The sequence below is a fragment of the Halichoeres trimaculatus genome, unplaced genomic scaffold (genome assembly GCF_033239565.1).
Source record: "Halichoeres trimaculatus isolate MK-OKI-2021-1 unplaced genomic scaffold, fHalTri1.1 fHalTri1_scaffold_2, whole genome shotgun sequence".
In the NCBI taxonomy this organism is placed as follows: Eukaryota; Metazoa; Chordata; class Actinopteri; order Labriformes; family Labridae; genus Halichoeres; species Halichoeres trimaculatus.
The window spans coordinates 22,395,644-22,422,321 of record NW_027437180.1 but is presented as its reverse complement, the minus strand read 5'-3'; the positions used below and the strand labels follow the sequence as shown (position 1 = coordinate 22,422,321).

General features: G+C 39.3%; 3 protein-coding genes across 4 annotated transcripts; all 3 read right to left on the bottom strand.

Moving 5' to 3' along the window:
• Positions 1-1,449: 1,449 nt before the first annotated feature.
• Positions 1,450-10,210, bottom strand: mmd2a (monocyte to macrophage differentiation-associated 2a). Its single transcript, XM_074663323.1, has 7 exons — positions 9,861-10,210; positions 5,876-5,957; positions 5,446-5,606; positions 4,774-4,848; positions 4,573-4,674; positions 3,778-3,847; positions 1,450-3,689 (listed from the first exon to the last, which is right to left on the bottom strand). The coding sequence occupies exons 1-7, from the start codon at positions 9,872-9,874 to the stop codon at positions 3,486-3,488; spliced, it is 708 nt and encodes a 235-aa protein (XP_074519424.1). The 5' UTR covers positions 9,875-10,210; the 3' UTR covers positions 1,450-3,485.
• A 1,440-nt stretch (positions 10,211-11,650) lies between these two features.
• Positions 11,651-17,674, bottom strand: arpc1b (actin related protein 2/3 complex, subunit 1B). Of its 2 annotated transcripts, none has more exons than XM_074689429.1 (10): positions 17,464-17,674; positions 16,843-16,958; positions 15,872-15,976; positions 14,952-15,174; positions 14,736-14,843; positions 14,041-14,277; positions 13,881-13,956; positions 12,903-13,102; positions 12,330-12,420; positions 11,651-12,207 (listed from the first exon to the last, which is right to left on the bottom strand). In XM_074689429.1, the coding sequence occupies exons 2-10, from the start codon at positions 16,904-16,906 to the stop codon at positions 12,169-12,171; spliced, it is 1,143 nt and encodes a 380-aa protein (XP_074545530.1). In that variant the 5' UTR covers positions 16,907-16,958; positions 17,464-17,674; the 3' UTR covers positions 11,651-12,168. The 2 variants fall into 2 exon arrangements, with proteins under 2 accessions (XP_074545530.1, XP_074545521.1); XM_074689420.1 differs by having other exon boundaries at positions 11,653-12,207; positions 16,843-16,985.
• Positions 17,675-19,437: 1,763 nt separating this feature from the next.
• On the bottom strand, positions 19,438-25,895 carry arpc1a (actin related protein 2/3 complex, subunit 1A). The gene is made up of 11 exons (XM_074686676.1): positions 25,502-25,895; positions 24,744-24,837; positions 23,831-23,935; positions 23,431-23,653; positions 22,858-22,965; positions 22,611-22,714; positions 22,408-22,516; positions 21,021-21,096; positions 20,732-20,925; positions 20,344-20,434; positions 19,438-20,250 (listed from the first exon to the last, which is right to left on the bottom strand). Exons 2-11 carry the CDS (start codon positions 24,805-24,807, stop codon positions 20,212-20,214), a joined length of 1,113 nt encoding a protein of 370 aa, XP_074542777.1. The 5' UTR covers positions 24,808-24,837; positions 25,502-25,895; the 3' UTR covers positions 19,438-20,211.
• Between the last annotated feature and the right edge of the window lie 783 nt (positions 25,896-26,678).

Genomic DNA, 26,678 nt, shown 5'->3' with positions numbered 1-26,678 from the left:
TTGACAGTTGTTGTCACATAAATTACTATTTGATAAAGAACAGAAGGTTTAAGAGATCATAAGATAATACTACATAATATCATTATATGTATGACAATATATCAATAATTTTAATGTTTCCTGGTTATTTTCAACTCTAGAGTTTGTTTGCTGTATGTCACAAAGAGAAAAAGGAAAACATTGGTTCTTTTTTTTTTTTTGACAGTGTTATTTTCTACTTGGACCCTACATTACGAGGACGGTTCATTCATTAGCTGGTTGATGGTCTGTTCCTGTAAAAAGGTTAATTGTTTTGGATTTAATAAGCTAAATTTTAAAAACAAAGGCCTATCCAGAGCTGTCAGTTAAAAAGGAGACACTTCCTACAAATCTGCTTCCTCCTTAAAATATGCAGAATTATTTGATAACACTTTATCTTAAACCTCAAATCATTTGTTATCTCTGACAAAAAAGATTGTGTTGTATTTTCCATCTCTCTGCTCCTGTGTTATTATGTTTGTCTTCTAGATACTAAATACAGTTTGGGCAAAGTTTTAGAGCAAATCTTTGTGCTTTTTTGCATTTTTTTAACAGCACATTTGGTTTGATGGTTCTTTATTATTATTTAAACAGAATTTTTGTGCCATGATGTCTCTAATTGTGTACGTCAATTTCATGCCAATTTTTATGTTAAAGTGGCTTAATGCTTCTCTTTGTTTTGTAAATACTCAAGCTTCCTAACATTTCCATCTGCTGCTCTAATTTCAAATGACAGTAAGCAAATAAAGCTGTAATGAGAGGTGCCAGCATCTAAGAGAGCAGCTATTTGATCATTTTAGTTGCTGCAGACAGTGCTTAAACACGGTAGCAGCTTTAGTGGTCCTTGAATGTGGCTTCACAGGCTTTTAAGCCTAAATGGTCCGAAACCTGAGAGACATCCAGCAGAGAGATGTCAAACAGGAAAAGAGGTTCTGTTACATTTACATTTTTTTAATACCTGTGATTAAACTGAGACAGAACAACCTTTTGGTCCTTTAGCCATATGATTCACTCTACAAAAGCTTATCCAGTATACTGTGTGCTATCAAATACAGCTTAACACTAAGAGTACATATATATTTCAAATATACTTGTGTTCAAGGTACATGCGTTTTGTGTAAACATAGACTCAGCCGATTAGAGGCTTTGGATTCATGGGAGTCGCACACACACGCACGCACGCACGCACGCACGCACGCACGCACGCACGCACGCACGCACGCGTATGCACACAGGCACACACAGGCACACACACACACACACACATACACACACACACACACACACACACACCTGAGATGCCTTAATATTGGGCCAGATTGTTCAACAATGCTATAGCTTCAGTTTCCTTCAAGTGTGAAATGTCTATGTTAGTAGTGTGCTATCAGTAATGACAGTAAGTCTGGCAGTGCTGGATCAGGAAGTGGTTCGCTCCTATGTAGTTTTTATAAAACTCCATCAAATTCACTGTATTCTTGTGGAGTCCCAAGTTTCCCCAAATAAAGTTCCAAAATAATGCACCATGCTTGCAACACTAATTTGACTGTATGTCAACTAAGTGTATTGCCAAGGCAGTTCCTGTAACAACCAACAGAAAAACATTTCTAATGCACCACAAATCATAACATCAGATAGGCTAGCTGTCATGCTGAAAAGCAGGTGAGCAGTAATCGAAGAGTTTCAGGACTCTCTTAGAGCTCTTTGGGAAACTCAGAGACTGAAAAGAATCGTTCAGGGATTCAAGTCCCTTTTTAATTTATCAGCACCCGGAAACAAAATTCATAGTTAAAGCAATGAGGGACATCTGGCCATATTTTAAGTATAAAAATGTTGACCATAGACTCTGTAATATTACATAAGTTTTGGCGACTTGTAAGCTACTGTCAGAAAACAGCTAACGTTAGCATTCAAATGACCCTAAAGCTGATATTGCTGTTAAGTACCAAATCACAGAAAGTCATAAGTAGTTAACTGTCCTGTAAGCAGGATAACAATAAAGATGGCTAGCAAGCTATGTAACAAATGAGCCAATGATGCACCAAATGAGTCAGTAATGGAGCAATAGCCTGCCAGATTCCTACAGTAATTCATCATTTAAGTTGAAAATCAATTAAGCAGTGGTGAAATGTTGATAACTTGATAGATTTGTTTTGTTTAATATCATTTGAGACCTTGGTCTCAGCAGAACAATAGTATATCTGTATGTGAGCTTTGCACCCCACAAGGAAAATTGTCTGCCTTGTGAATATGGAGAATTAATTTTACAAATGAAGTTGGTAGAAAGCTGACACTCTCACTTCATGAGAAGAAAATATGGGTCGTTAACATATACTTTAACTCACTCTCTAAATATATATTGTATAAACACCTCCACTAACTAAAACTCAACAACAGTAAACTATTAAAATTCAGCTTGAGAAACTACACTGCAGAGCCTGCTAAATGTGGAAGCACACAGGTAAACTGCACATGTCCAAAACCTTCAGTATTTGTATGTTCAACACAAAGTGACCTTTCTACAGTCATGCTTGATTCGTAAATCACAGTAAATTACCAAATAAAGCAGCTGTGGTTTAACCAGTAGTCTACAGTGTATAGAGCACAACTTATAACAATGATAGTGATAGAACTATCTAGCACTCTGAGTTAGTAACTGCTGTTGCAACTTCTGATATAGAGTCAAACTAAAACAAAACACTCTCTGTTTATAATGATGGCAATATTTAAAATAATGTTCTTATAGAAATAACGATAGTTCAGTAATCTCATTCAGTCATTGTCGTCTTCTCAGCAATGTGACAATATCTTCAATTCTGCCTCTTGATAATGATTCTGGATGTGCAACACAGACATAAAAATCTTCAAGAATACTAATTTAACACCTGATAATTTATATTTAGCCAAAATTTCCTGCAAAATCCACTTAAAACTGAACTGAGCTGGACCAATTCCACTTATTCAGGCTGTCTCCTTTGAAAAGTTCAAGATTTCATCCAGGGTTCTTGTCTCAAAGTTAACTTTATGATCCATTAAGACAATGCGATCATCACTTTCAACCCGTTTTGCAAAAAGAAGTTGTGTATTTATGCCCAGTTTTTTACAAGTCATGACAGGAAACTGCTTTATGGTGCCCTCATGTGTATTTAACATATAAAGTCGGAAATCATCATAAAAATGCAACCTATTCATCAGGTAAGTATGATTAGACCATAAACAGCCACACAAGTTTCCACTTTTTGTGTACTGTTTGTGCTGTTGATTCAACTTTGAGGACTAATGCAGTGCAACTTCTGGTGATGTACATGGATCTGACTGTTTCTTTATTCATATCACTGTGAAGCTAAATTATCCTTTTTGAGTGGGATGCTTCAACTATTTACTTTCCAAAGAAGACAGCTCCTGAACTTGGACACAACTCACACCATGCTCTAATACAAGAATTACTTCCTGTGAGGTTAGCGGTGATGTCATCTGGACGTCTGGACCTCATTGGGTGGCTGGGCATAGAGGTGTTTCCAGATGGCGTAGTAGTGTATGGCCGCTCCCATAGCAACAAACAGATGCCAGATAGCATGAGCAAATGGGACAATGCCATCACTTTTGAAAAAGACTATCCCCATACAGTAACAGGCTCCGCCCAACAGCAGCTCACACAATCCCGATTGCTCCGGCTGAGAATAGACAGAAATTCATAAATGTTTACAAGATATTTTAACCAGGAAATTGAGAAATTTAGTCAAAGACTGATGAGTGGCTCACCATGGAGAGGATGACCAAGGCAGGAAAAACTCCCATCACAGTGTAGCAGATCAACTCCATGATCTTATACCTGGAAAAAAAAAAAGGATCATCATACACATTGTTTTTAGGTTTGAGACATAAAGGTGTAAACTTAATGGTCCACTCAAAAGAGTTTCCTATCAAAGAGGACTGTCTATGAATTCTCCCTCACTGGTGTGACATTGCATCCCTCTCTGTTCTCTTCTTCATTGATTCTATGTCAGACTTGTGTAGGAGAATAATCGGCAAGGATGGTTTGTTAGAGTGGGCATACTTTTTACACTTCTCCCTACACTGATATCAACCTTGATAAGGCTCCTGTTTATCAGGCAAATACTCCTAATCAATATTAAATGCTATTTTCCCCTGGGGTATTTTTTAGCATTCCCCCCTAAGTAGTCCCCCTTCATGAAAGCATTTTCTTTCCAGTGTTATGTCTCTTTTGCTCCTTTTCCATGTGTATAGCTTAACAAAAAATTGTTTAAATTTTCTTCATCTGCTTTGCCAAATTAATGAGCAATGCAAACAATACTCTGCCAATACCACTGAAATTTAAATTAGTAGATACCCAAAATTAGGCAGCAAATTTTGTGACAAAAACATTCTCAATTGAAGTATCCCAACACCGAAGACACATGATGTCACCTGAGGAGTTAAGTGTGTTTTTATAATAACAATGAAACTTTTAAGTGGATCTTTGAGCGGTCACCTTTATTGGCACAGGAGGAACACTGAATTAGATCAATAAACAAAAAAGAACTATATTGATCTCACCTCTCATGAAAGAAGAAGACATATGTGGTTCCAAATGAGGCCATGACCCAAACCAACCAGCGCATGTGACACGCCCACGGACCCAGCTCCCGTAGGTTCAGCCTGGTGAGGCACGTTCAGGAAAAGTTATGATAGTACACACAGTTTATAGACTCTTCCCTCAGACATTTATGTACATATAGATTAGGTTACTTAGTTTACCATGGGGCATAAGAGGCAGCGATGAAGAAATAGATCACCATCCTGTCACACATGTGGAAGCAGTGCTCTACAGAACTGGAGAGAGACAAAAAGAGCTTCATGAAAACTGAGTGATGCTTATCAACATTTGAATCAGAATCAGCTTAATTAAAGAGCATGCAGCAGTTTTAATCTGTTCTGATCGGACAAATACAGGAATATCTGTAGGCTTGAAACTAGCTTTGTTAAGCTAAAGCTAAGAATAAACTGCTTTAAACAGATCTACTGATAAAAATGTACATCAAGAATTTTAATAAAACACAATAACAATAATAAAACGTGCATTCAGAGAAGTATCAGTGCATAGGTCAGGGATGCAGATGAAACAATCAAAAAAAAGTCTTATGTGATAGGTCTCTTTACAAACATAAGGCAGAAAAAGGTGTATATGTAATATAGTCTTGGAGTTGATAAAGTGATGATGTTTTACATGATCATAACCTGGTGAATCCATGTAATGAGGAAAATAAATTGTTTTAGGTAAAGAGGATTTTTGTTGTAAATGCAGCTTAAGTGTGTTCAACAACACTGAAGAAATATAAAAGTGCTTGTCCTTTTTTTTTTAACCACAAATACACAGTCATGCAGTCTTGCTTTAAACGTCATCATGTAAAAATCAATAAAACTGTTTACCGTAGGTGGCTCTTCTTCCAGGCCACAGTGTGGAACAGGGTTGAGATGATGAAGAGTGAGCTGAGCCCCGCCCCGTACACCCAGGCCGACAGCTGCTCCCATTGGTCCTCGGACTGGAAGTGCAACACTGAGCTGCCCAGCAGACTAGGGATTATCCATAACTAAATGAATCCATGACATTAATGAAACATGAGACAGAGATAAGAGAGAAGAAAAAAAGGAAAAGAAAAGCTTGCAGGATAAAGTGAAATCTAGTGCATGTTGTAGGTGTAGATTAAAACCACTGATGTGGAGGTGTAGTTTTTTTTATCTGTTATGTAACTGTGCTGTTTTTTTCCCCATTTTCCACTGAGTGTCATGTTGTCCGTGTTGCTGATCACTTTCTATGGTCTGTGCTTCTGAATGTGTAAGTGTGTGTGTGTGCATTTACCGCATGCGTGGCACAGTTGGCAGCATGCTCATATTCTGTGGGTTGGTATCTCTTATTAGGAGGAACACGATTGTTCATAAACCTGCAAAAAAAAATGGATACAGAACATATTTAAGCTTGAATACCTTGTGGTGACAAGCAACAGCCACAGCAGAAATGACGAAAAACTTGAACTGATATAAGATTAAAAATGAATTTCATCCATGAGGAAAGATTTACAACATAGATTTCTATTTTCATTTTCAGACTGACACGAGGGAAAGAGGTCCCTTGTTGAACCCTGCATATAGGGGGATGCAACCCAACAGCCAGGCCAAAACAGAGCCCCATTATCTTTTTTTTTTTAATGAATAAATAAATTTAAGCTGAATTTAAGCTATTGATTTCTGTTGTTGAAAAATACAAGTGTTGGAATCTTAGGGGTGTCATTTGGGCTTTAATTGCTCATTTCCACCTGATACAGTCTTTAACATCTTTAGTGTTTGTACCGATTTTTATTTTAGTAGTGCTCATAAAAGTCCACCTCATCTCTCCCTCTTGCTTAGCAACGCTAAATCATGCTTCAACTTGTTGCCATGACTTCTGTTGCCTGGTAACAGAGGAGCAACCACGTACTGACTGAAGCGGGAGGTTTCTCCCGATATTCTTTTTAATAAACAATTCACATGCGTGGATATTCCTGCTACTACACACACATAAACACACACGCACACACACATCTTCCTTTGAACCCGAAACCCAAACAAATACAGAACAGCTCAGGAGGTATTAGTGATGTCACTGTTGTCATGGAAACCTCCGAGCAGGGGGATTGTCTTTTTTTTCCGTCTCCACACCAGAAACCTCCTCTTTTCTCTCATCTCTCTTTCCCGCCTCTTCCATCTCTCTTGGCTGCTCCTCTCCACTGCCTGATGATTAAATTAACATGCAGGAACGCAAATGGACAAAGACGTCTTAGCAGACACACACACATACACACACACACACACACACACAGTAAGGAACCGCACGCCCTCCCTGTTCTTAGGCTTCATCTTGAGGAGGCAGATTTCATAAGAGACCTAGATTTAAAGATGTCTCTGTGTCTTCCTCACACACACACACACACACACACACACACACACACACACACACACACACACACACACACACACACACACACACACACACACACACACACACACACACACACACACACACACAACATTTTAAGTGGTCATTTGTGTAAAGAATGATCAAACCTGATTTTTTTTTTCCAGCACACAGTACAAACAGCAAAGATCATCAGTGACTTATGTTTCTATACACATAAAAGTATGCATTGACGTGTCATCTTATAAGGGAAAACAAGAAACAAAGAACTTCCCTCTGATGTGATGTTACTCCTAAATTTCTCTCTTAAATTTGTCTCTTATTTCCATCTCGGTGTTGTTGTGCAACAGAGTGAAAAAGAAGAACACGATGTTTCCCTCCTACACATCAGCTGATTCCAACCTGTTTTAATCATGTAACTCCCACTGCTGATTCAAGAAGTAAGACTACAGCCTAGAGGAAAGAAGCTAAAGGATCATGTATATACATTTAAATATATAAACATTTGTTATCTTCTTTTTAAATGCGCATGTGCTATTTTGAGAGTAATACTCATTTTGAGTTATTATTACGAACTGACCCAGCCCTGAAACACACAGTCTTGTCCCAAATGAAGAGACTCCCTCAGTTTCTTTCCAACTCCATCCTCACACTGTCTGTCTGCCTGACTCCCTCTTTGATGCGTGTGTGTATATGTGTATGCATGCATGTGTGTGTGTATCAGTGCCAGGCCCAGCAGGCTTGGCTGGGTCATTAATGACTTTATCAAGCTGGCTGATAATTAGCAGGCCAGAGGCCAGGCAGGCAGAGACACACTAAGTGGACAGAAAGGAGCAGAGCTGCAGAAACATCATGAGAACTCATTTTGTACAATGGCAGAATGGACAGAAGGAACCTCCATGCTTCACTCGTCTTATTGAACATTGGAGACCACAACCCAGAGCACTTGATGCTGCACATTCAATTAACATCTACACATTTTTAATGACAGGACAGCCCCATCTTTGTGTAATAGAATCAAATGAATAACGATTAGAGCAATTACTAAGTCAGGAAACAGACACATACTCTGTAGCAATTTTGGCCATTAAGTAAATATGGAAGTGTCATGAAGCAAAAATGCAAAATGTTATCTGATTCTAGAAACAAATACGTCAGGTTTTTCTGGTTCTCTTTATAATTTATCCGAGAGTCCTCCTGCAGTCCCCTGAAACACATTTAAACATAACTTTTTTTTATACTGCTTTGAAGGACAACACAATATATTGATTCAAGGAGGCTCAATATTAATGTAGAGCATTACTGGGACAAAATCGTACTCAAGACATCAGTTAAAAAAACAAAACAAACAAACAAACAAAAAAAATGCAGCATCTGTAATACAAAGCACTGTGAAATAATACAACAGCCTCCATAAACAAAATTGCAATGAATTTGTTGATGCTCCAATATGGAGTAAATGTGAAGATGTGAATGAGATAACAAATTTACATAATCTTAGCTCTGTGTAACTGGACACTGTATTGCACATTTGATTTCGCAGTCAGGAGCTGTAATGTAATCACGATTATGTAACAAGCTCTAGACAACTTCTGGCCAGCTTAATCTTTTCGTTTACAAAATCTATGAAAAAACATGCAAAAACGGGTCTCATACAGAGACGAGGTCTTTGGGTTGAAAAAAAAATGGGAAAAAAATGGAAAAACATTCAAAGTTTTAATAAATAAAAACGTTCATCAAAGGAAATAACTGCAATTATAAACTGATCCATATTTCCTAAAACGAAAAAAGTTTTGATTTACTTTTTTCAAACAAGAAATTGGTGTATATGCAATCTAATTTTGTGAATAAAAAACAGCTGTTCACTTCATATAAAAACAGCTGCCTTATAAAATGTATGAAAGTGTGATTTGTTTACATTTCATGTAACACATCTTACATGTAAACATTTGTCGGTTGTGTTCATTTGCAGGATGATAAGAATGGATAAAATGGTTTACATAAATCATTTTATAACTTAACTGCAGTAATTTGTTGTTTGAGGTGATCACACCACTTCTAAACCTTCACCAGAGTAGTCTGCTCTAGAGCTGAAAAAAAAAAAACAATTGTTTGAAAGTTTTTGGTTTTGTTTTTCTTTCTTTCTTTCTTTTTTGTTTGTTTGTTTGTTTGTTTTTGCAAATTTTCATGCAACTTCCTGCCCTTACTAGAGTCTTTTTATATTGGTGGACTCAGACTCTTGATTGTGATTTTAAAAAATGTCAGTTTTAGTTGAGAGGAAATTTGTGTGGAACACTGTTTACTGTTTTCTTATAGGTAAGCACCATTCAATCAGTTTTCAATCTTTCAGACTGCTTGTGTTTGGATTGAAACCGACAAGAAAGCAGTAAATAAATAAATAAATAAATAAAGTGATGATCATTCTAAGACAAATAGCCCGCTGTGGTTGACTATTTTAACTCATCCCAGACCCCCTAAATGACAGCCTTCTCCTAAAATTCAGAGGGCTTTCATTCATAACTAAAACACACAGAGAGGAATTGTGTTTATGTGGCCTGACAGAGAGGACAGCGATGATGAAGATGGTGATGATGATGGTGATGATGATGTTGGTGGTGAGGAGGAGGGCGACGATGGAAGTGGCAGGTGTGTGTGTTATTAATAAGGCTTGTCAAGCGAGTGAACCCTGAGCCACACGAACATTACATCATCAGACAAGGAAAAATTAATGTTGATTTCATTTAAAAGCTCGTGCTCACAACCGTTCTGCCCTCTTACTACTCATCACCACTTAAATCCTCTAACATGCAAAAATCTTTCACATTTAATCCCGGCTTTTGAGTTCATCGACAGCATGATCCTGTATAAAATGTCCTGAAATGGTGTCACCTACCTTACAAGATTCATTTACAGCGGAAATCAGCAACAGTTGACAGCAGACAGACTGTATGGCCAAAGCCTGGAACCCCCTCTGACTGTTGAGCGAATAACCGCCGATTATTTTATCACTTCAGCTCAGGTTGTAACGGTCGTTTCTAATTCAACGTTGTGAACATCGCCGTTTCATCGGGAACTCGTTGATGTGTTATCCTCGTCTCACGCAGCACTGGAAGACGGATTCATCCCGACGCAGCTGCCTCCAGAGGCTCCAGTCCGGAAGTGTGGGCGTCGGGGACGGTCTCTGAAAGGGGGGCAGCCGGTTTATCCTGCACGGTGGTCTCTCTCTCTCTCTCTCTCTCTCTCTCTCTCTCTCTCTCTCTCTGTGTGTGTCTCTTTCTCTCTCTCCCTCTCTCTCTCTCTTTCTCTCTCTCTCTCTCTCTCTCTCTCTCCCTGGTTCACCTCATCACGACTCGATGAGGAGGGCTGTTTTTCATCACTGAAGGCTGCTACAGCTTTTCTTTTTTTTGTAGCAGGGACAAATTCATTTCTGAGGGGAACCTCTTTCACGTTTGATCTCTGCTAATGCAGTTTGGTGTTCTGCCTCTAGGTGGAGATGTAAGCGAGGAGTTCGAGGTTGTTTGACTATAAAATATGATAGTTATGTGTTTTACTAATATACACCGCCAGATAATTAAAAAAAAATATGAAGGAGAGTACTGTTACTTCTTGCCACTGTTTGTAAAACAACAGCTTTGCAGCAGCCTCTGCTCTTGGGGATCAGAATAATGCCAGATGATGGAGTAATGACGTCCACGACACGGGATAGTCCATGGCGCTGTTCTTAGTTATGTCAAGAATTTAAAAACAGGGGCTTATCCCCCTCTAACACTAATCGGCCAGTGCCACATCAATAAGCCTGAACTATGTATGGCTATTTTCCTTGAGGGAGGCAGGAGCAACCATTCCTGTTATTGTCTTAGTTCTAAAACACATGGTTCATTTAAGAACCAAGCCAAGTATATTTCAGTGTTGCCCCTCCACTAAGTTACTTTTTCAAGTTAAAATTTTTTAAACAGGACTTCAACATCTGTTGAATACTGAATTGTTGGTCATCAAAGTATATATGACTTGTCAAGAAATTTGGGTTGATAAATGCTATTCAGTCAGGGCCCCAGTTTATCCACCCTGGTCAAAACAGCGAGAACCTGTTCCTGGATGCATGTTCATACTGGTTTTATGAGTTTGGAAATGTTTTTCTCAGCTCTCTTGACTGTGCAGATATACATAAATTACAGCACAGTACTGCTTACTTGTCATTATGGTTAATGCTGATGGCTCTTTCAGATGATCTTGGACAAACTATGCGTTCAGCACAAAGGATTAAAACCAGATCCCAGTTCTGATTTAATATGTCTGTATGCATTTTTACTTTGGTCTGCCATGTTTGTGCATGACACGACTTCAGAGTGTCAGTATAGTACTTTTGATGAGGAAAAAAAAAATATTGAACATCTGACCCTACACTTTGGTAAGATTGGCCAAGATTTGTTTCTGTGGTTTGCATTCGTTGACATGATCCCAGAGGACAAAACATCTTAGCCAATTCTTATTTTTTCAATGATTATAGCAAAAAAAACAAATTGTATCTTTCAGGTAAACAGATGCAAAAAAAAATTCTGAGCTGTGTTTCACTTGAACTATTTGTTAAAAAGTTGTTAATTCAAGAGAATAACACAACATATGCAGTTTTTTATATATTCAACCATGTCTTACTTAATTTCTCTATTTTTTTCTTCTCTCTCATTAATTATTATTATTAATGTGAAAAGTGAGTTAAACCACCAGAATCATTTCACTCCTGTGTTCAAAACTTCTTACAGCCATTAAATTTGGCTGACATCACATAAACAATTGTACCATAAAAGAACCCAGAATTGTTAAGCTCTGTAACAGCAGTAGTTTATTAAATGCATATTATGACCAGCATAAGCTTTTAAAAATAAAAAATACTGAAATCTTTCATCATGGTAGGTAAACCGCTCAGCTCACACTGAGCTTTTGGCAATTAAACTAATCTAAGTACCGTCAGCAGACTGTGGCCACTCACTGTTTACAGTGCTGGCTTTAACAAGCTCAACAAAGAGCAAAGAGGGATTACAAACACCGACTGACCTAGGTCAGATTGTTGACTTTGAGTATAAAAATACAAGATTAAAAAAAGGCCAAGAAGCTTTGTGTAGTAAGGCAGCAGTTTTCCTTCATATCTCCAAAAGCGCGTGTACTTTGGGCGGCGAGATGTCCATTTTACAGTTATTTAGACATCAGACAATCTTCAAGTTCTTCATGGCAGACTCCAAAGTCTGAAAATTAGAACGTGAAATGATAAATAGTTTGTGCTGTCAAGGAAAATTTCATGACATTACATAACTATTATTTCACCACATGAGTATAGCTGATTCGGTCTCTTAATGTGAGGTGTTACCTTGACATCCCAGAGACCCATTCCTCCATCCATGCCAGTGGTGCAGAACTTGGAGCACTGGTTTCTTCCTCCTTCCAGTACTGAGATTTGGCTGCATGATATCATTTTGAACAAATCAACACTCTGTACACAATCACATACAATCATTGTTTGTATGCTCTTTTAAATGATGTGCATCAAAGTGGAAAGAAAACTAACAGTTGTGTTATTTATTATCAGGATACACCTCCTTATTCAGTCATTATTATTCATTTTGTGACCCAGAATATTACAGTAGTGTCTATACTTAAATTCAAATACCATGATTTTCATCAAGTGGTTCTGAAAAATAGCTGTGATCACGTGCGTTTTACGCTAGCCGACCAAACTAGTTTACTAAGCTAGCTTACATTTTTATCAGTGGAAAAAAATGAGTCAAAGAATGTAGTAGAACTTTGAGGTTCTATTCACCACGACTAGTTTGGCAGAAGAAAAACTCAATGAGATTCAATGTCATAGCAGTTTTCTTCTCTAAAGTCATGTCTAGAGCTTATGTGCCCACTAGAAAACAAATACTCATCTTTTCTCTACTACCTGATGCTGTTCTTGTGCAGGGTGTTCAGGTCCTTGTCAGTACTCTGGGTCTCTGAGGCTCGACGGTCCAGGTTCTGGAAACGTTCTCTTGCACTGATTCCTTTCTGGGCTGCCTGCTTGGGAACATCCAGCTTTCCACCAAATGTTAGGCTGCCTTTAGCACTATCATACACAAACAGCACCGGGTAACAGTCATGGCCCTGAAGGAACAGAAACCCACAAAGATACAGTCAAAAAAGACACTCTGTGTTGAAGCTAAGGCAATGACTTGTGTTCAATTTTCAAGTCAAAGTATGAGTAGAAAAAGCTCAAAACAACATGAATTAAGAATCTGTATTTATTTTGATGGCAAGTACTCGTTGCAGGTGTTTCTGTCATAGCTATAACTCTACAAACAGTGACTTTTTTGAAGCATGCTATGAATTGCCTAGCTGAAACAAACCTTGTGGTGCTTCCAGTCACCAAAAATAACAATACAGAGATGGAAAATCCAAGGGACTTGACTGTTTAAATAGCTCAAAAAGTTGTATTGATTTTTAATTTTAGTCTATTAGCTAACCTTGGTCTACAATAGAATAGTTCCATGACTTTTTTGTTCTAGGTTTATAGTTTTTTCCCCGTTTTTTTTTTTTTTTTCCATTTTAGCAAGTAAGAAATGTAAAGGATTGTTTTCAAAGAGCAATCAGTCAACATTTTTGGTAAGAAATGTAGGTTCTGCATTTTTGACCTTGTTATACTAATAAAGTCAATGTCAGCCACAACATTAGGCAGCAAATATTTACTAGACCTACTGAATAACTCAGAGCTTTGATGAGGTTGACTAGCAATGCTTTGGTTTTATTTATAAGGCTTTTGAATACATTCTATATTTTTTTAGTTAGTTCTCTTAAATAGGATTTAAGTTAATCAGAAAAGTAAAAAATAAAAGTGTTAAACAAATGTACTTATAAAAACAATAAATACTGTATATGTACTTACAGCTGCTACTATGCTGTTCTCAGTGATGAAGGTGACACACAGCAGAGGAAGTGTCTCAGAGCTCAGACTGTTCACCCTGTGGAGTCATCAAAAGGTCAGACTGCACATCCACAACACACACTCACTCTCCAACTTATGTACCCAGACCCGCATCTCTTACGTGCCAGTCTTGCCTCCTTCTGCGACTGACACAGTGGAGTCATGGGAGGTCCAGGCCAGGCGATTCCCAGAGTGAGAGAAACACACACTATGCACCCAACCACCACCTCCACCCAAAGCCTGATCAGCAGCTCCAGACCCTCCAGACTCAAACAACATCTCACCAAACGGCATCTTGCTGCCCCAAGGGGTGGGTCCAGGCTTCTCCTCCACCTCCTTGATGTAGGCAGAGAACACCCTGTGGAGAATGTAAAGAAGATGTTAGGAAGTGAGGGACTGGTTACCTTCTTGCTGTGAGGCAAAATTTCTTTAGTGATTTTTTTGCCAAGATTTGCCAAGAATTACAACATAGCATGGCGATGGTGAACAATAAGAGCAATGAAATTACGTTTTAATTCTTCAAAACTTATTAGTGCCACTGTCATAATTTACTCATGCTGCACATTAAGATAATTTAGGAATTACAAAAAACTTAGCCACATGAGATGGATCCCCCAGATCATGGTACCAAGTGTTTATAGTCCAGTGTTTTTGGTTCGGTACACTATTTTACATGTCTGATAAAGCTCCTTACAGCCATGTTTTGAAGCTGCTTTAGATTTAGGTTGTGAAGCCAGCAACTTCTTTTTTATTAGGTTGTTGTGCATGTGACTCAAAAAAAGATAATGAATGTAGGATCTTATGATTCTCTGATACCTGCATTTGAAGTCACACGACCCAGCAGCCAGAAGTACATTGTTGGGATGCCAGTCCAGACTTAGGATGGTGGAGCGGATTGGCTTCTTGATGTGCTTACACACCCACCTTAAGGCAATCCAAGAGCACAATAAAATCACCAGGTGTGCCTTTTATGATTATAATATGCAGCTTTTTATGTTAATTGTTGCTGGAAGTCTTCCTTTAAAGACTCACCAGTCATTCTCTTGCTCAAAGTAGCAGATGGAGATGAGGCGAGAGCCACTGCCTACAGCAAACTTGTTCTCTCGGGGCGACCACTTCACACAGCGAGCAGCTCGGTTGATCCTGAGAATGACCAGGGTGGGCTTCCATGAGCCTTCTTTCAGGGTCCACACGTAGGCATTTCGGTCTGCTCCACAAGTCACTATACGGTTACTGTCTGGAGCCCAGTCAATACCTTAAGGCAAAAGAAACTTGTTTTAATATTACATCGTGTAGACGAACATCATGATGTATAACAGGAAATGATCCACAGTTCACATTATTTATTTTCTTGCCATAAGTTGTTGATAATGCTAATTAAACTACGCTCCATTTATGTGGCTGAAACCTGCATTAGTGTGTCAGATGATCTTGTCAAAATTATAATGAAAAAAAGTGTATTAAGGTCTAGAGGGAAACTTGAATTTAATGCAACTTTAATTTCAACAAAAATTCAAAACTGCAGATATTTTAATTCTTATTTTTCATAGTCAGAGTTGTATTGGTTTTGTTTAGGTGGGTATACATTTATCTATTTGGAGCTTTGTGATCGAGATTCTACACAACAGATTTGTTGTTACCGACACCTATGAATGCTGCAATAAACGGCTCTTTCCTTGAATCTTGAATTCTATTAAGGAAGATCAAGGTAAAGGTATACTGCGTTGAGTTGCACTTTGATGCTTTTACTCTATGGTTTTTGTGTTTATTGGGGAAAAAGCATCAGACTGGCTGATACTTTCAAGACATGGAGACACATGGCATATCTTTATGCTATGCAAGTCCAACCAGCTGCTGGCTCCACCTGCATATTTAGCACACAGAGGCAGAAGTATATATCTTCTCATCTAACATTTTTTGACCCTGACTGTGAATGTGTGACTATATCTCACCTGTCACCTGTCCGTTGTGCTCTTTCAGCTCGTGGATTTTGTTCCACTTGGTGCCATCCTTCTTGTAGATGTGGACCTCATGGTTGTTGGGGCACAAGGCAATTTCTGAAGCACAAAACCAAATTTTGGCACATCAGCCACTTAAACTCACTGAAATTAATAGACAGGATATACATTGGTGTGAGGACAAAGAGAGACTGTGTGACCTGAGTTTGTGTCAGGTTGTGTGGAGCAGAATGTAGAGCCACTGACAAAGTGAGTGTGAACAGAAAGAACTACAGAAATACAGTAAGTATAGGCTCGAGGGCACACACACACACACACACACACACACACACACACACACACACACACACACACACACACACACACACACACACACACACACACACACACACACACAGTATCTTTAAATAGATAATGTGCAACCTTCCTTTCCATGGTGTTGTAGCGAACCCTGCACATGTTTTAGTCAGCAGATGAGTCAGAAGCAATGTGTGTGTTTGTGTGCGCCCAGTTGTGGGGTTGCTTCACTGTGCATTTTCGTTCAGCCTGCAAGCAGAGCAAACTTAAATGTACAGCTCGCAACTTCAGTGAAACTACAACTGTGTGACTCAGTGACTCGACCACAGCTGCTTGTTACATCCGCTCTGCCCAGAAACTGAAGCTCTGCTCAAAACAGCCAAATATGGCTTCAGTTTCCTGCAGCTAACGGAGCACAAGAGGCTCTCTGAAAGGCCTCCAGACTTTGCCTGCACTGTTACAGGAAACAGGAAATACTTTCACCCACCTGGGAGCCAATCACAAACCTCAGACTGTCACAGTACTTGTACTTGTACTTTGGTGCTGACTCTCAGTTTAGCAACATTTTCCATGATGTGTGTGATTCAAACAATTTACAGAAGAGGTGACTGAAAATAACTGAAACAGAAGTCCTGAGCAGCCAATCAGCGGTGGCGTCGCAGACTTACGGGTCCGATCTTTGTTCCAGGCATGGCAGCTAATTGGTTCCAGCAGGAAACTATGGTACGCCATGGCCAATCAGAAGTTATTACAAGGACCAGGAAGTGGTGTGAGGAACCAGTGGCTGGTGGGTGAGAAATAACAGTCAGCTCTAAAAAACAGAAGTCACAAAAGTGATGAGGAAGAAGCAGATAAAAAGTACACAAGATTAACAAAAACTAATCAAATTCAAAGATTTAAAGACACAGTCATAAGTGGTCGTACTGTTTAAGGTCAATCTGTAAGCCACAAGTTGAGTTCAACTTTTTATTCACAGAAAAACACACTGAAACTATCTGTCTTCAGTTGTGTTAATGAAATCCAGACTTTCTGAAGAATGAGAGGAATGATGCAGCTCAGACAAACTTAACAGCAAGAGCACACACCCAGGAAGAAAAAAAAAACATCTCCATCACAGTCACAAATAACATAACAGCCACTCTCTCCTCCAAGTAAGTTTGTTTGAGGTTTTAAGTGCCGGTAGCAGGCTTTTAGCTACCCCCTAAAACTTACAAAGTGTGTGTGTGTGTGTGTGTGCGTCATGTCTGAGCCTACTCAGTCAACTGTTAAATGTTTTCTGAGCTACTTACCCTGAGGGTTGGACAGAGATGAATGTGTGAGTAGCTGCTGTGACAGAAAGAGAGGGGGAGCGGGAGCCAGAGAAAGGAAGAGAGACAAAGAGAGAAGCTGTGGAAGGTGGCAGATCAGACAAAGATGATGGTGGTGTTCAGCTCGCGGACTCTGGCCAGTCAACGCGAACGCCAACGACAGAGTGAGCTCAGGAAGAGAGAGGCAGAGCTGAATAGAAGGAGGAGAGGTCAGAGGGGGAGGAGGAGGAGTAGGAGGGTACAGTGAGGACTATGAGCGGAGAAATACAGGAAGTCTGTCCCATTTAGGCTGAGAGCTGACAAAAATCAACGGTGTAACATTTCAAAAACATGAAGGAACTAGGGCAAACTCCATTTTTTTAACAGAAACTAAGGAGAAAGAGGTGAAGCTTTTTTGCACCAGTTAAAGAAGTAAGAGGGTGGAGCAATGACACAATACAATGATCTGAAAAAGGAGGAGGTAGAAGCAAAGGGAGAGAAAAAAACTATGAAGCATGAGAGACAGGAAAGAAGGGGAGGGACTTATGGCTACTTCTGCATAAGAAAGAGGAACAAGGACAAGAGGAGGGAAGAAAAGTGTGAACCAGATGGGAGAGGAAAGACAGGCATGTGAAAAAAAAAGAATTCTCAATATCTATACAACAGTTTTTCATTAACTGAATTCAGACATTTCAGATACACAAACTTTTTAAAAGTTTCTCTCACCCTTTGCCATGACAATTCTTAGTTTTTCTTTTCTCTTTTGCTGGGAAGAGACAGATTATAGGAGTAACAGGCAATGAAAACATACACTTGCTGGTTATTATAAAACTTAATTATGTGTCATGTGAATACGGAAGTTCTGGGGCTATAATTATTACTTTTCAATGAGGAAGTTAAGGAACTCCCATTGAGCCAGCATGGCCTTTAAACAATGTCCCATAAAAGGCATCAACTCCCTTTTGTTCAAGTTGAATTTGGGGCTTTGATGCCTTTATTTAAAGATGGGAAGAAGGATGGAGAACAGAAAAGGTTCGGGAACAAAGAATAGTAGAATGTAGAATGGGCGGATGACATACTGCAAGGGGCCATCTGCCCTGAGAGACACGTCCTCTTCATTTTTATATTTTCCGGAAGAGAAATGAGACACGTTACACTGTTACATGAAAGCACATGCACAGGTTAGCAAGTGCCAAAATTTAGGGGCTTTAAATAAACAGAGTTGCTGTATGCTTGAACTTATGTTAAGGTGACATATCGTCACCACCTTTGTTGAAGACCACTTAGGTCCAACTTTAATAATCCTACAAACTGTGAAACGGGCTGAAAATAAAACTGTGAGTAGGCATAAAAATAATCAAGAAAAAGAAAATCCATAGTCTCCTCATCTTTAATCGGTTGGTTTTATAATGCATAGGGAAAAGTAACTGGCTGTTTTCTTTACCGTTGGCATGCTACCCTGGTGTGAGTATGTTAGCACATTGACATAAGCACTTCCTTCACAGCATGTAGAGATCTAACAACAGACTTGTGTTTGAAGATGATGTGTGGAGCTAAAAAGGAAAAAATAACTTAACTGCAGTAAAAATACAAACCTGGAGTAGCTCTGACATTCCTGGGTCTTGTTTTCAGTAACCTCCTTGTGTACTTAAGCTAAAGTGTACTTCAGCCGGCCAGTTACATAGGCAGTTTGGTCTATGACGAATCACAGGATTATCTGTAGTGCCCTTGACCACTGGAATAAGTGGTCATTCTCTTTAGGGCTGGTACAACTAAGCCATTCCAAGAGATACTCTAAAACAAAAAGTAAAAAAAAAATCAGCTGGTGTAAAATACTCCCTGTCCACAGGGTAAAAAGGCAAAGAGCACACAACAAAAACACTACTCATAAATGAATATATAAAATAATAAAATAAGCTAGGTACCTAGCCTGGCTTTTGTGAGGGTCAAAGAAAGAGAGCAGTCAGGGAGCTTGAGTACTGTAAATGTATTTTATCTTTATTTCATGTCTACCTCATGATCAGTTACATAGAAATCCTCCATCTCGTGTGGTTTTAGTGAAGTAGCTACAGAGCCTAGTGCTGCACAGCCGTGACTCCGCACAGAGTTTAGACAGCTGCTTTCTCTCTCCACCATCAGATCCTGTACAGCTTCCTACAGCTAACCAGCAACATGAGCTCAGAATATCAAGAATCTGATCCAAATCTAAATATGATTTTCCCTGCAGGAGAATAAACTCCGGGAAGAAAAACCTCACATCCTCCAATCTACTGTACATTAATATTCAGAGATCATGTTAGGGTTAATCTGTAGTAAGATACAGTCTGATTTTTGGATAAAACGCACCTTTTAGTGTTCAACTTTTGGTACAGGAGGTTAGAGAACATAAAAACACACATTTCACGTCACGTCTTAATACGTGTCAGAGGACCTTCCCACTTTGACACCTGGTTAACCTTCATTTAAAAACAACAACAAAAAAATCAACAGTGATGTCACACGTCAGCTCAGAGTGGATGTGTGTATGAGTGTGTGCGTGTTTGTTTACTTTAGTGTGTGTTTGAGAGTGTTGTCATACACCCACGAGGGTGCTATGGTCTGATCAGTGCTTCAGCAGACACTCTATAAGGTGGTCAGTTATGTGTGTTACTGGCTGCGTCGCAAGAGCAGAGGGGTCAGGAGAGAGAAACAGGGCGGGGCAAAGGGGAGAAGTGAGGCCGCAGCTTCTCCTTATTCATTCACAAGTTTTCTTCACATGATGCGGAGACCCTGGATAGAGGCTTCTAGACTCTGTGGACGAAAAACAAAAACATGGGATAAATTAAGGTGAAGGATGAATCTCTGGAGAGGTTGTAGGATTCACCTGTAGTAGCGTATTTGTACCTTGAAGTCCCAAATAGTCATTGCTCCGTCGATGCCTGTAGTGCAGAACTTGCGACAATCCCTTTTGTCTCCCTCGTAGATAGACACTTGGCTGAGGAGCAGACATATCATAAATACACAGTATAAAGTGAAGTTCAATTCATGTCACTATGATGCAATTCAAAAAGAAGTGTGTAACAAGACTGTGGCTGTAAGATCTGGATCACCAATAACGATGTAGCTTTGGCTTTGATAGTGGAACCTTTTAAACCTCGTAATAAAGAATGAATGCTAATGACACAAGTAAAACAACAAAAATATTCCAACACTCAAGGATAGCAGAGTCTAAAATAAAAACTGATATTTCTAAACCTCTATTCAGATCCTGAACTTAGTAAAAGTGACTTACGTGATGCTGTTCTGGTGCAGTGTGTCCAGGGCAGTGTTGCGGTCCTCAGTGGTGGCTCTCTTGTCCATATTCCTGAAGCGCTCCATAGCTGAGATGTTCCTCTGGATACTCTGCTTTGGGAGGTCGAGCTTTGACACAAATGTCAGCATTCCATCATCGTCGCAACGGAACAGCATGGGGCAACAGTCGTGGCCCTGAAGATGCAAACAGTGGAGTTTATACAGGTGACTATCACCTGCTGTATATGTGTGCATGAATATATGTAGAAGGGTGAATGTTTTATTCTTACCGCAGCTACAAGACTGTTCTCTGAAACAAAACTGACACTGAGGAGAGGAAGGAACTCCGTCTTCAGCTGCGAAGGACTGAAACAAACAGACACTTACATTAGTAAGCTTGTTGAGATTTTACCTTTCAAATTGAACCTGAAAAGATTCAATAGGCAGCATATAAAAAAACAACTAAAAGTGTTGGTATTTCCTTTTCACAAATATAAAAGGAGTTCTGAACAAAAAGGGACTTTTAAATCTGCTGTGCGTGCATGTGTCCACTGACAACTTGTTCCAGTCACCACCTCTGCATTTATGTCACCTGCAATTTGTTGAGAACAGTACGCCATTATGTAAGTCCAGCTTTGGATCTGGTTCACCTGGTGCTTACCTGTCACACCTAACTGCCACAATGAGTACTTTATCAGTTTACATGGAATGTTAGTGACTAACTGTAAAGTGAACACACCTTAATTCATTCTTACACACACATACATTTACTAAGCAAAATGTTTTTGTGGTAATGTGATGGATCACTTCATAGTGAAGACTGCATGAGAGATTCTGAATTTTACATGAGGGGTGTTCTGAATATTGGATTACATTTACCAATTTATAACTGTCCCTCTGCTAATTTAAAAGAGCGATCTTCTCATTCCATCTCATGGTTTAGAACATTAACTTCTTTTCAGTTTGTGCAAAATCAAAAAGCTGCCCAGTCCACTTCTTTATGATCTTACTGCGAATAATTTATACTGAGGATCAAAATTTGTGACAATGTTTTTGACAGTAATGTTTGTTAAACATTATCACATTTACTTTAAAAGGCCAGTTTAAATAAGTGCATTGCTCCTTAAACCCAATGTAGGGTTGAGAGTTAAGTCAAAATTGTATACAATTTAAATTTTTGTTAATCAAATTAAATTTTCTACTACTGCATGCAGTTAGTAGAAATAAAAGATAATGTGAATACATTATTGAAAAAGTTAAAGGTTTTCTTGTTTCAAAATTCTCTTAGCAGCAATGGGGAGCAGTTTCACAGGTTGCTTGGTTTTCTTTATCAACATGTGAAAACTCAAAGAAAGAATATAAACAACACCAGTCTTTTTTGCCTTTTACTTTACTTGATAAAAGAGCCCAGTGCATGGACTCTAGAGGAGTCTGTAATTACAGAGCTAAACCTGCACAAAAACCCTTCCTATGGAATTTTTCCACTGATAGCAGCAAAACAGCAACACACAAGCCATGCAGGAATGCTAAGCCTCAAAAGTAAAAACCATTAATTTTGTCAAGTAATGCTTTTTGTAAACAAAATTTAAGTGTGGCAAACAAAATAAACTAACTACACCCTTGCAACCTGCTGGTTAGTACTCTTCATAAGAGTCCTCTACATGAGTATGAGCATACCTGGCAGTCTTAGAGCTGTCCACCACAGTGACAGTGCTGTCATGGCTGACCCAGGCCAGGCGGTTTCCAGAGGCTGAGAAAGAAACTGAGTGGACCCACCCCCCTCCACCTAACAGACACATGAGTGCATAAAAAGGTAGATAAGTTTAGGCTGTAGGACAGCGCCTTTTTTCCATCACTCACACAAAGACACAAATACAGACCCGCTCCTGCAAATTCTGCTAACACAGCCCCAAATGGCATCTTGCTGCCCCAGGGTGTGGGGCCTGGTTTTTCTTCCACCTCCTTAATGTAGGCTGAGAACACCCTGGAGGCCAGAGGGGGAGGGGGCAGTAAGAGCAGACATGAAAAAAAACAGAAAGGGAATAAAAAGAGAGGTTTTTAGTCTCAAAATCATTCTCCCATGCTCATCGACAATCTTTCATTTAATTCACAGTTAATGACACTCACCTGCATTTGAAGTCACAGGATCCAGCAGCCAGCAGGATGTTGTTGGGATGCCAGTCCAGACTCAGGATGGTGGAGCGGATTGGCTTTTTGATGTGCTTGCTCACCCACCTGAAACATAAAAACACACCCACACATCTTTAAAAACTGGATAGAGAAAAAAACCCTAAACCTTACACTTCACATCTAAGTTTCATTTCATTGCTCTTATATTATTCTGCATGTTTCAAAATGGGATACAGCTGAAGATTTTATATATGATTTATAAAAACTTAACTGATTGATTTTCTTCCCGTATGAACACACAAACAAAAAATACAGGTGAAAACAGAAAAACTTTTGTTTTGGAACTACATCCAATTGTAATAAAGAAAATAAAGAGGGACACAAATAACTTTACAGATACAATGATCTACATTGAAAAAACAGGTGTGAGTTCTACTTAATAATATTTTCCAAATACAGCCCTTAGTAAAATGATCAGACACATCAACTTGGCCATAATGTAGGAACTACTGTGCTTTTAGATGCAGGACATACATTTTTAGAACAGACAATTGTTCAGAAAAATCCTACCAGTCATTCTCAGATTCAAAGTAGCAGACAGAGATGAGTCGGGCACCACTGCCCACTGCAAACTTGTTCTCCAGTGGAGACCACTTGACAAAGGTGGCAGCTCGGTTGATCCTGAGGATGACCAGTGTGGGCTTCCATACACCCTCTTTCTGGGACCACACATAGGCATTACGGTCTGCCCCACATGTCACTATACGGTCACTTTTGGGAGCCCAGTCAATACCTATAAATACACCAAAAAGACATAATCACTGACTAACCATTACAACAACAAAACATTTTTTGAAGGGCTAACTTGTGACATTGTTGTGTCAGGCAGACCTGTTTAGTATTTGTCAGAATGAGTCGTAGGCAAAGAGCAGAGACACATCACAGTATTCACTTAAGTAAAGTTGTGTACCTGTTATGTGCCCATTGTGCTCCTTCAGCTCATGAGTCTTAACCCACTGGTTTCCACTTTTCTTGTAGATATGAACTTCATGGTTGTTAGGACTGATGGCAATTTCTGAATGGAGAATGAATATAAAATACTGTCAGTTAGCATAGTGTGTGCTTTACAATCATACAAGACTCGCGACTATATGTATATATAAGCTGAAATGATCAGAACCAAAATAAAATTAATGTTGATCAGCCATGTTTGTTGGCACAGCCAAATGATTTGACAAAGTTTTTACTTTTTTTTTTTTAATATACGAATATACATATACACATGACAAGCTGTAAACGTGGACAAGTATGACATAAACATGAATAGCTATAGATAAACTACCTTTAACAGATATACTTTGTTTTAAAAAACAGACAATGACACAAAACAATGGCAAAAAACAGACAACAGATAATTGTATATTTGTCATTGCAAAGGTACTTTTATAAATCATGAACCAAGATGCTATACATGCAATAGGTGGTTGGTCGTATGATTTATCAATGATATGATATTCCGTGTAGTGATAAATTGTACATAACAAGGTATGTATTTTAAGTAAATTATGATGAATAAAAGCAGGTGCAGTTTGTTTTGCACTTCACATTTGCAACTGACTGGGTAGTTATACATGACCTGTTACTGACACACTGACTGTGTTAAGAGCTCATCAATGAGAACTCTAAATTCAAATTCTATCTTGAGGGTTACTGGTGAACATTGTCATTTTTGGCTGACAGGGCACTGTTGAATGGACAATGATCATCTTTTGTCCTTTGTTTTCAGAGGCATCAACTGCAACCTCTACCATATCGTCAAGACTGATCATTACAACAGCAGGGTTGTGGGTCATTCAAATGTGTAGGAAATATTTGAGCCTTACGTGTCCTGTCGCGGTTCCACGCGTGGCAGGTAATGGGTTCCAACAGAAACTGGTGAAGGGACATGTTGTCTGGGTGTGGTCCTTGAGTGGAACTCTGCGAAGTCACACAACAAAACTTAGTTTAGTAGCTAGCGTCCATCTGAACTGAACTTTGCTTCTTTCGGCTGTAAAACTGCACGAACGGGCGTATAAAATTGGGATGTTAAATAACTCCTTACAAACGTTGACCGATCGATTCAATACAATGATACCCGAAACGTCCGTTTATTAGACTGAAATTCATTTGCTAAACATGTGAAAAGCATCTTTAATTAGCCGATGATAACGTTACGTTAGCCAAATAAAATTACCAAGCTAACATTAGCCATCTTACTCCACATCACTATTTATTATTAATGGCAAGTGTCATCGTAAATTTTAAAGACTTATCGTTGACTTGCCCGGCTAGTTACAGCAATATTATTGTGACAAGGTCAGTTTCCACTCTGGGTAAAACGTTTACACCAGCAAACTGCTACTGTCGATCCTTGCAGGATAACCAAATTGTAGCTAACGCCAACAGTTCGCCGGTGTTCTGTGGGCCTGGCAGACTGACTGACTGGTACTTTGTGAAATGAGTAGACGTGTTGCTTTGCATGCAATTACAAGTAGGCCCCTCTTTCCATATCGGGCGCCGGTTTTTCTTATGAAGAGATGCCTTTACTCACGCCGATAGCCGCTCCTAAGCCGTAAATTCCGCTAGCCCCATGCTAACTCACCTCGTCAGTCCGGTTCTTCGAGTGTGCACTCTTGTTAGCCGGCGAGCTATGTTACGCTAGCGGGGAAAGGTTGGATCAGGAATGGACCTGAATTCGCGGACTCTGGGCAGTCGACACGAATTCGTCCGGGAATGTTTAGGGAATGTCAAGACGGCCAGGAGGATACGACCGGGAGCATCCGGAAGCTAACTCAGCGGCGAAACCCGTAGATGCCTGGCTGACAGCTAGCTTAGCATCATCACGCTAGCTAATACATTCAAGGGAAAATCCACATCGAAGTCTCGGACACCAACTGCGACGAGCAAAAAAGAGCTCCTCTAGTGGTTCAACTGGAAACACCTAACACTGGCCCAACCTGTTTGTTACTAACATTTCCACTTAGTGCACAGTTTTAGGGGCAGTGGCTATGGTTGTAGTGGCTGACAGTGGTAAGCTTACGTAAATTTAGACGAGGGAAGGGCCCCTGAGGGCCACACCTTTAAGTGTTTTCATTGCTTGTTTTGTTTGACATATGGGAAAATGTACTACTGCTATGTACACTATTACAACCGTTGTACTTAATACTAATTTGGATGTAAATACGTGACCGAATGAAGTTATACAGTCAGCTACTTCATACATAAATGTCAAAAATTACAACGGATGCTGTACTCCTTAATCTCTAAGTTTATCCTTCAACCTTTTAAAGACCCAGTGCAGTCCATTAGAAACATCTTTGGCAAATTAGGGACTTTACCAATAACAATGGTAACTATTAGCTGTAATAATAATGATAACTAATAAAGTAGAGCCAGCAAAGTTTGATTAGTTCAGATGGAGGGGAAGGGAACACCTTCTGTTATCTATACTCCATAACTCATTATAATGCAGAACCTCACAATCTGTGCAGGAATCAAAAACACTGTGCGAATAATAGTGAGGTTTGGCGAAAGGTCAAGAAAATATATAAAATGTGCCAGCACTAAGCACCATTTCCTGCAATTTAAAAGAAGTCACTGTCACAGTTACATAATTGTTCCCAAGCCAACTATTTCAGATTAGAATAATCCCCAATCTGTCAGACATGTTTGCAATCAGTTTATATATAGCCTGTGATCTTAAGTCTTAAAAGTAAACATGCAAACAATCGCCATCATTTCTGATGTATAAATTTTGGTCATTGTGCGAAAACATCTAA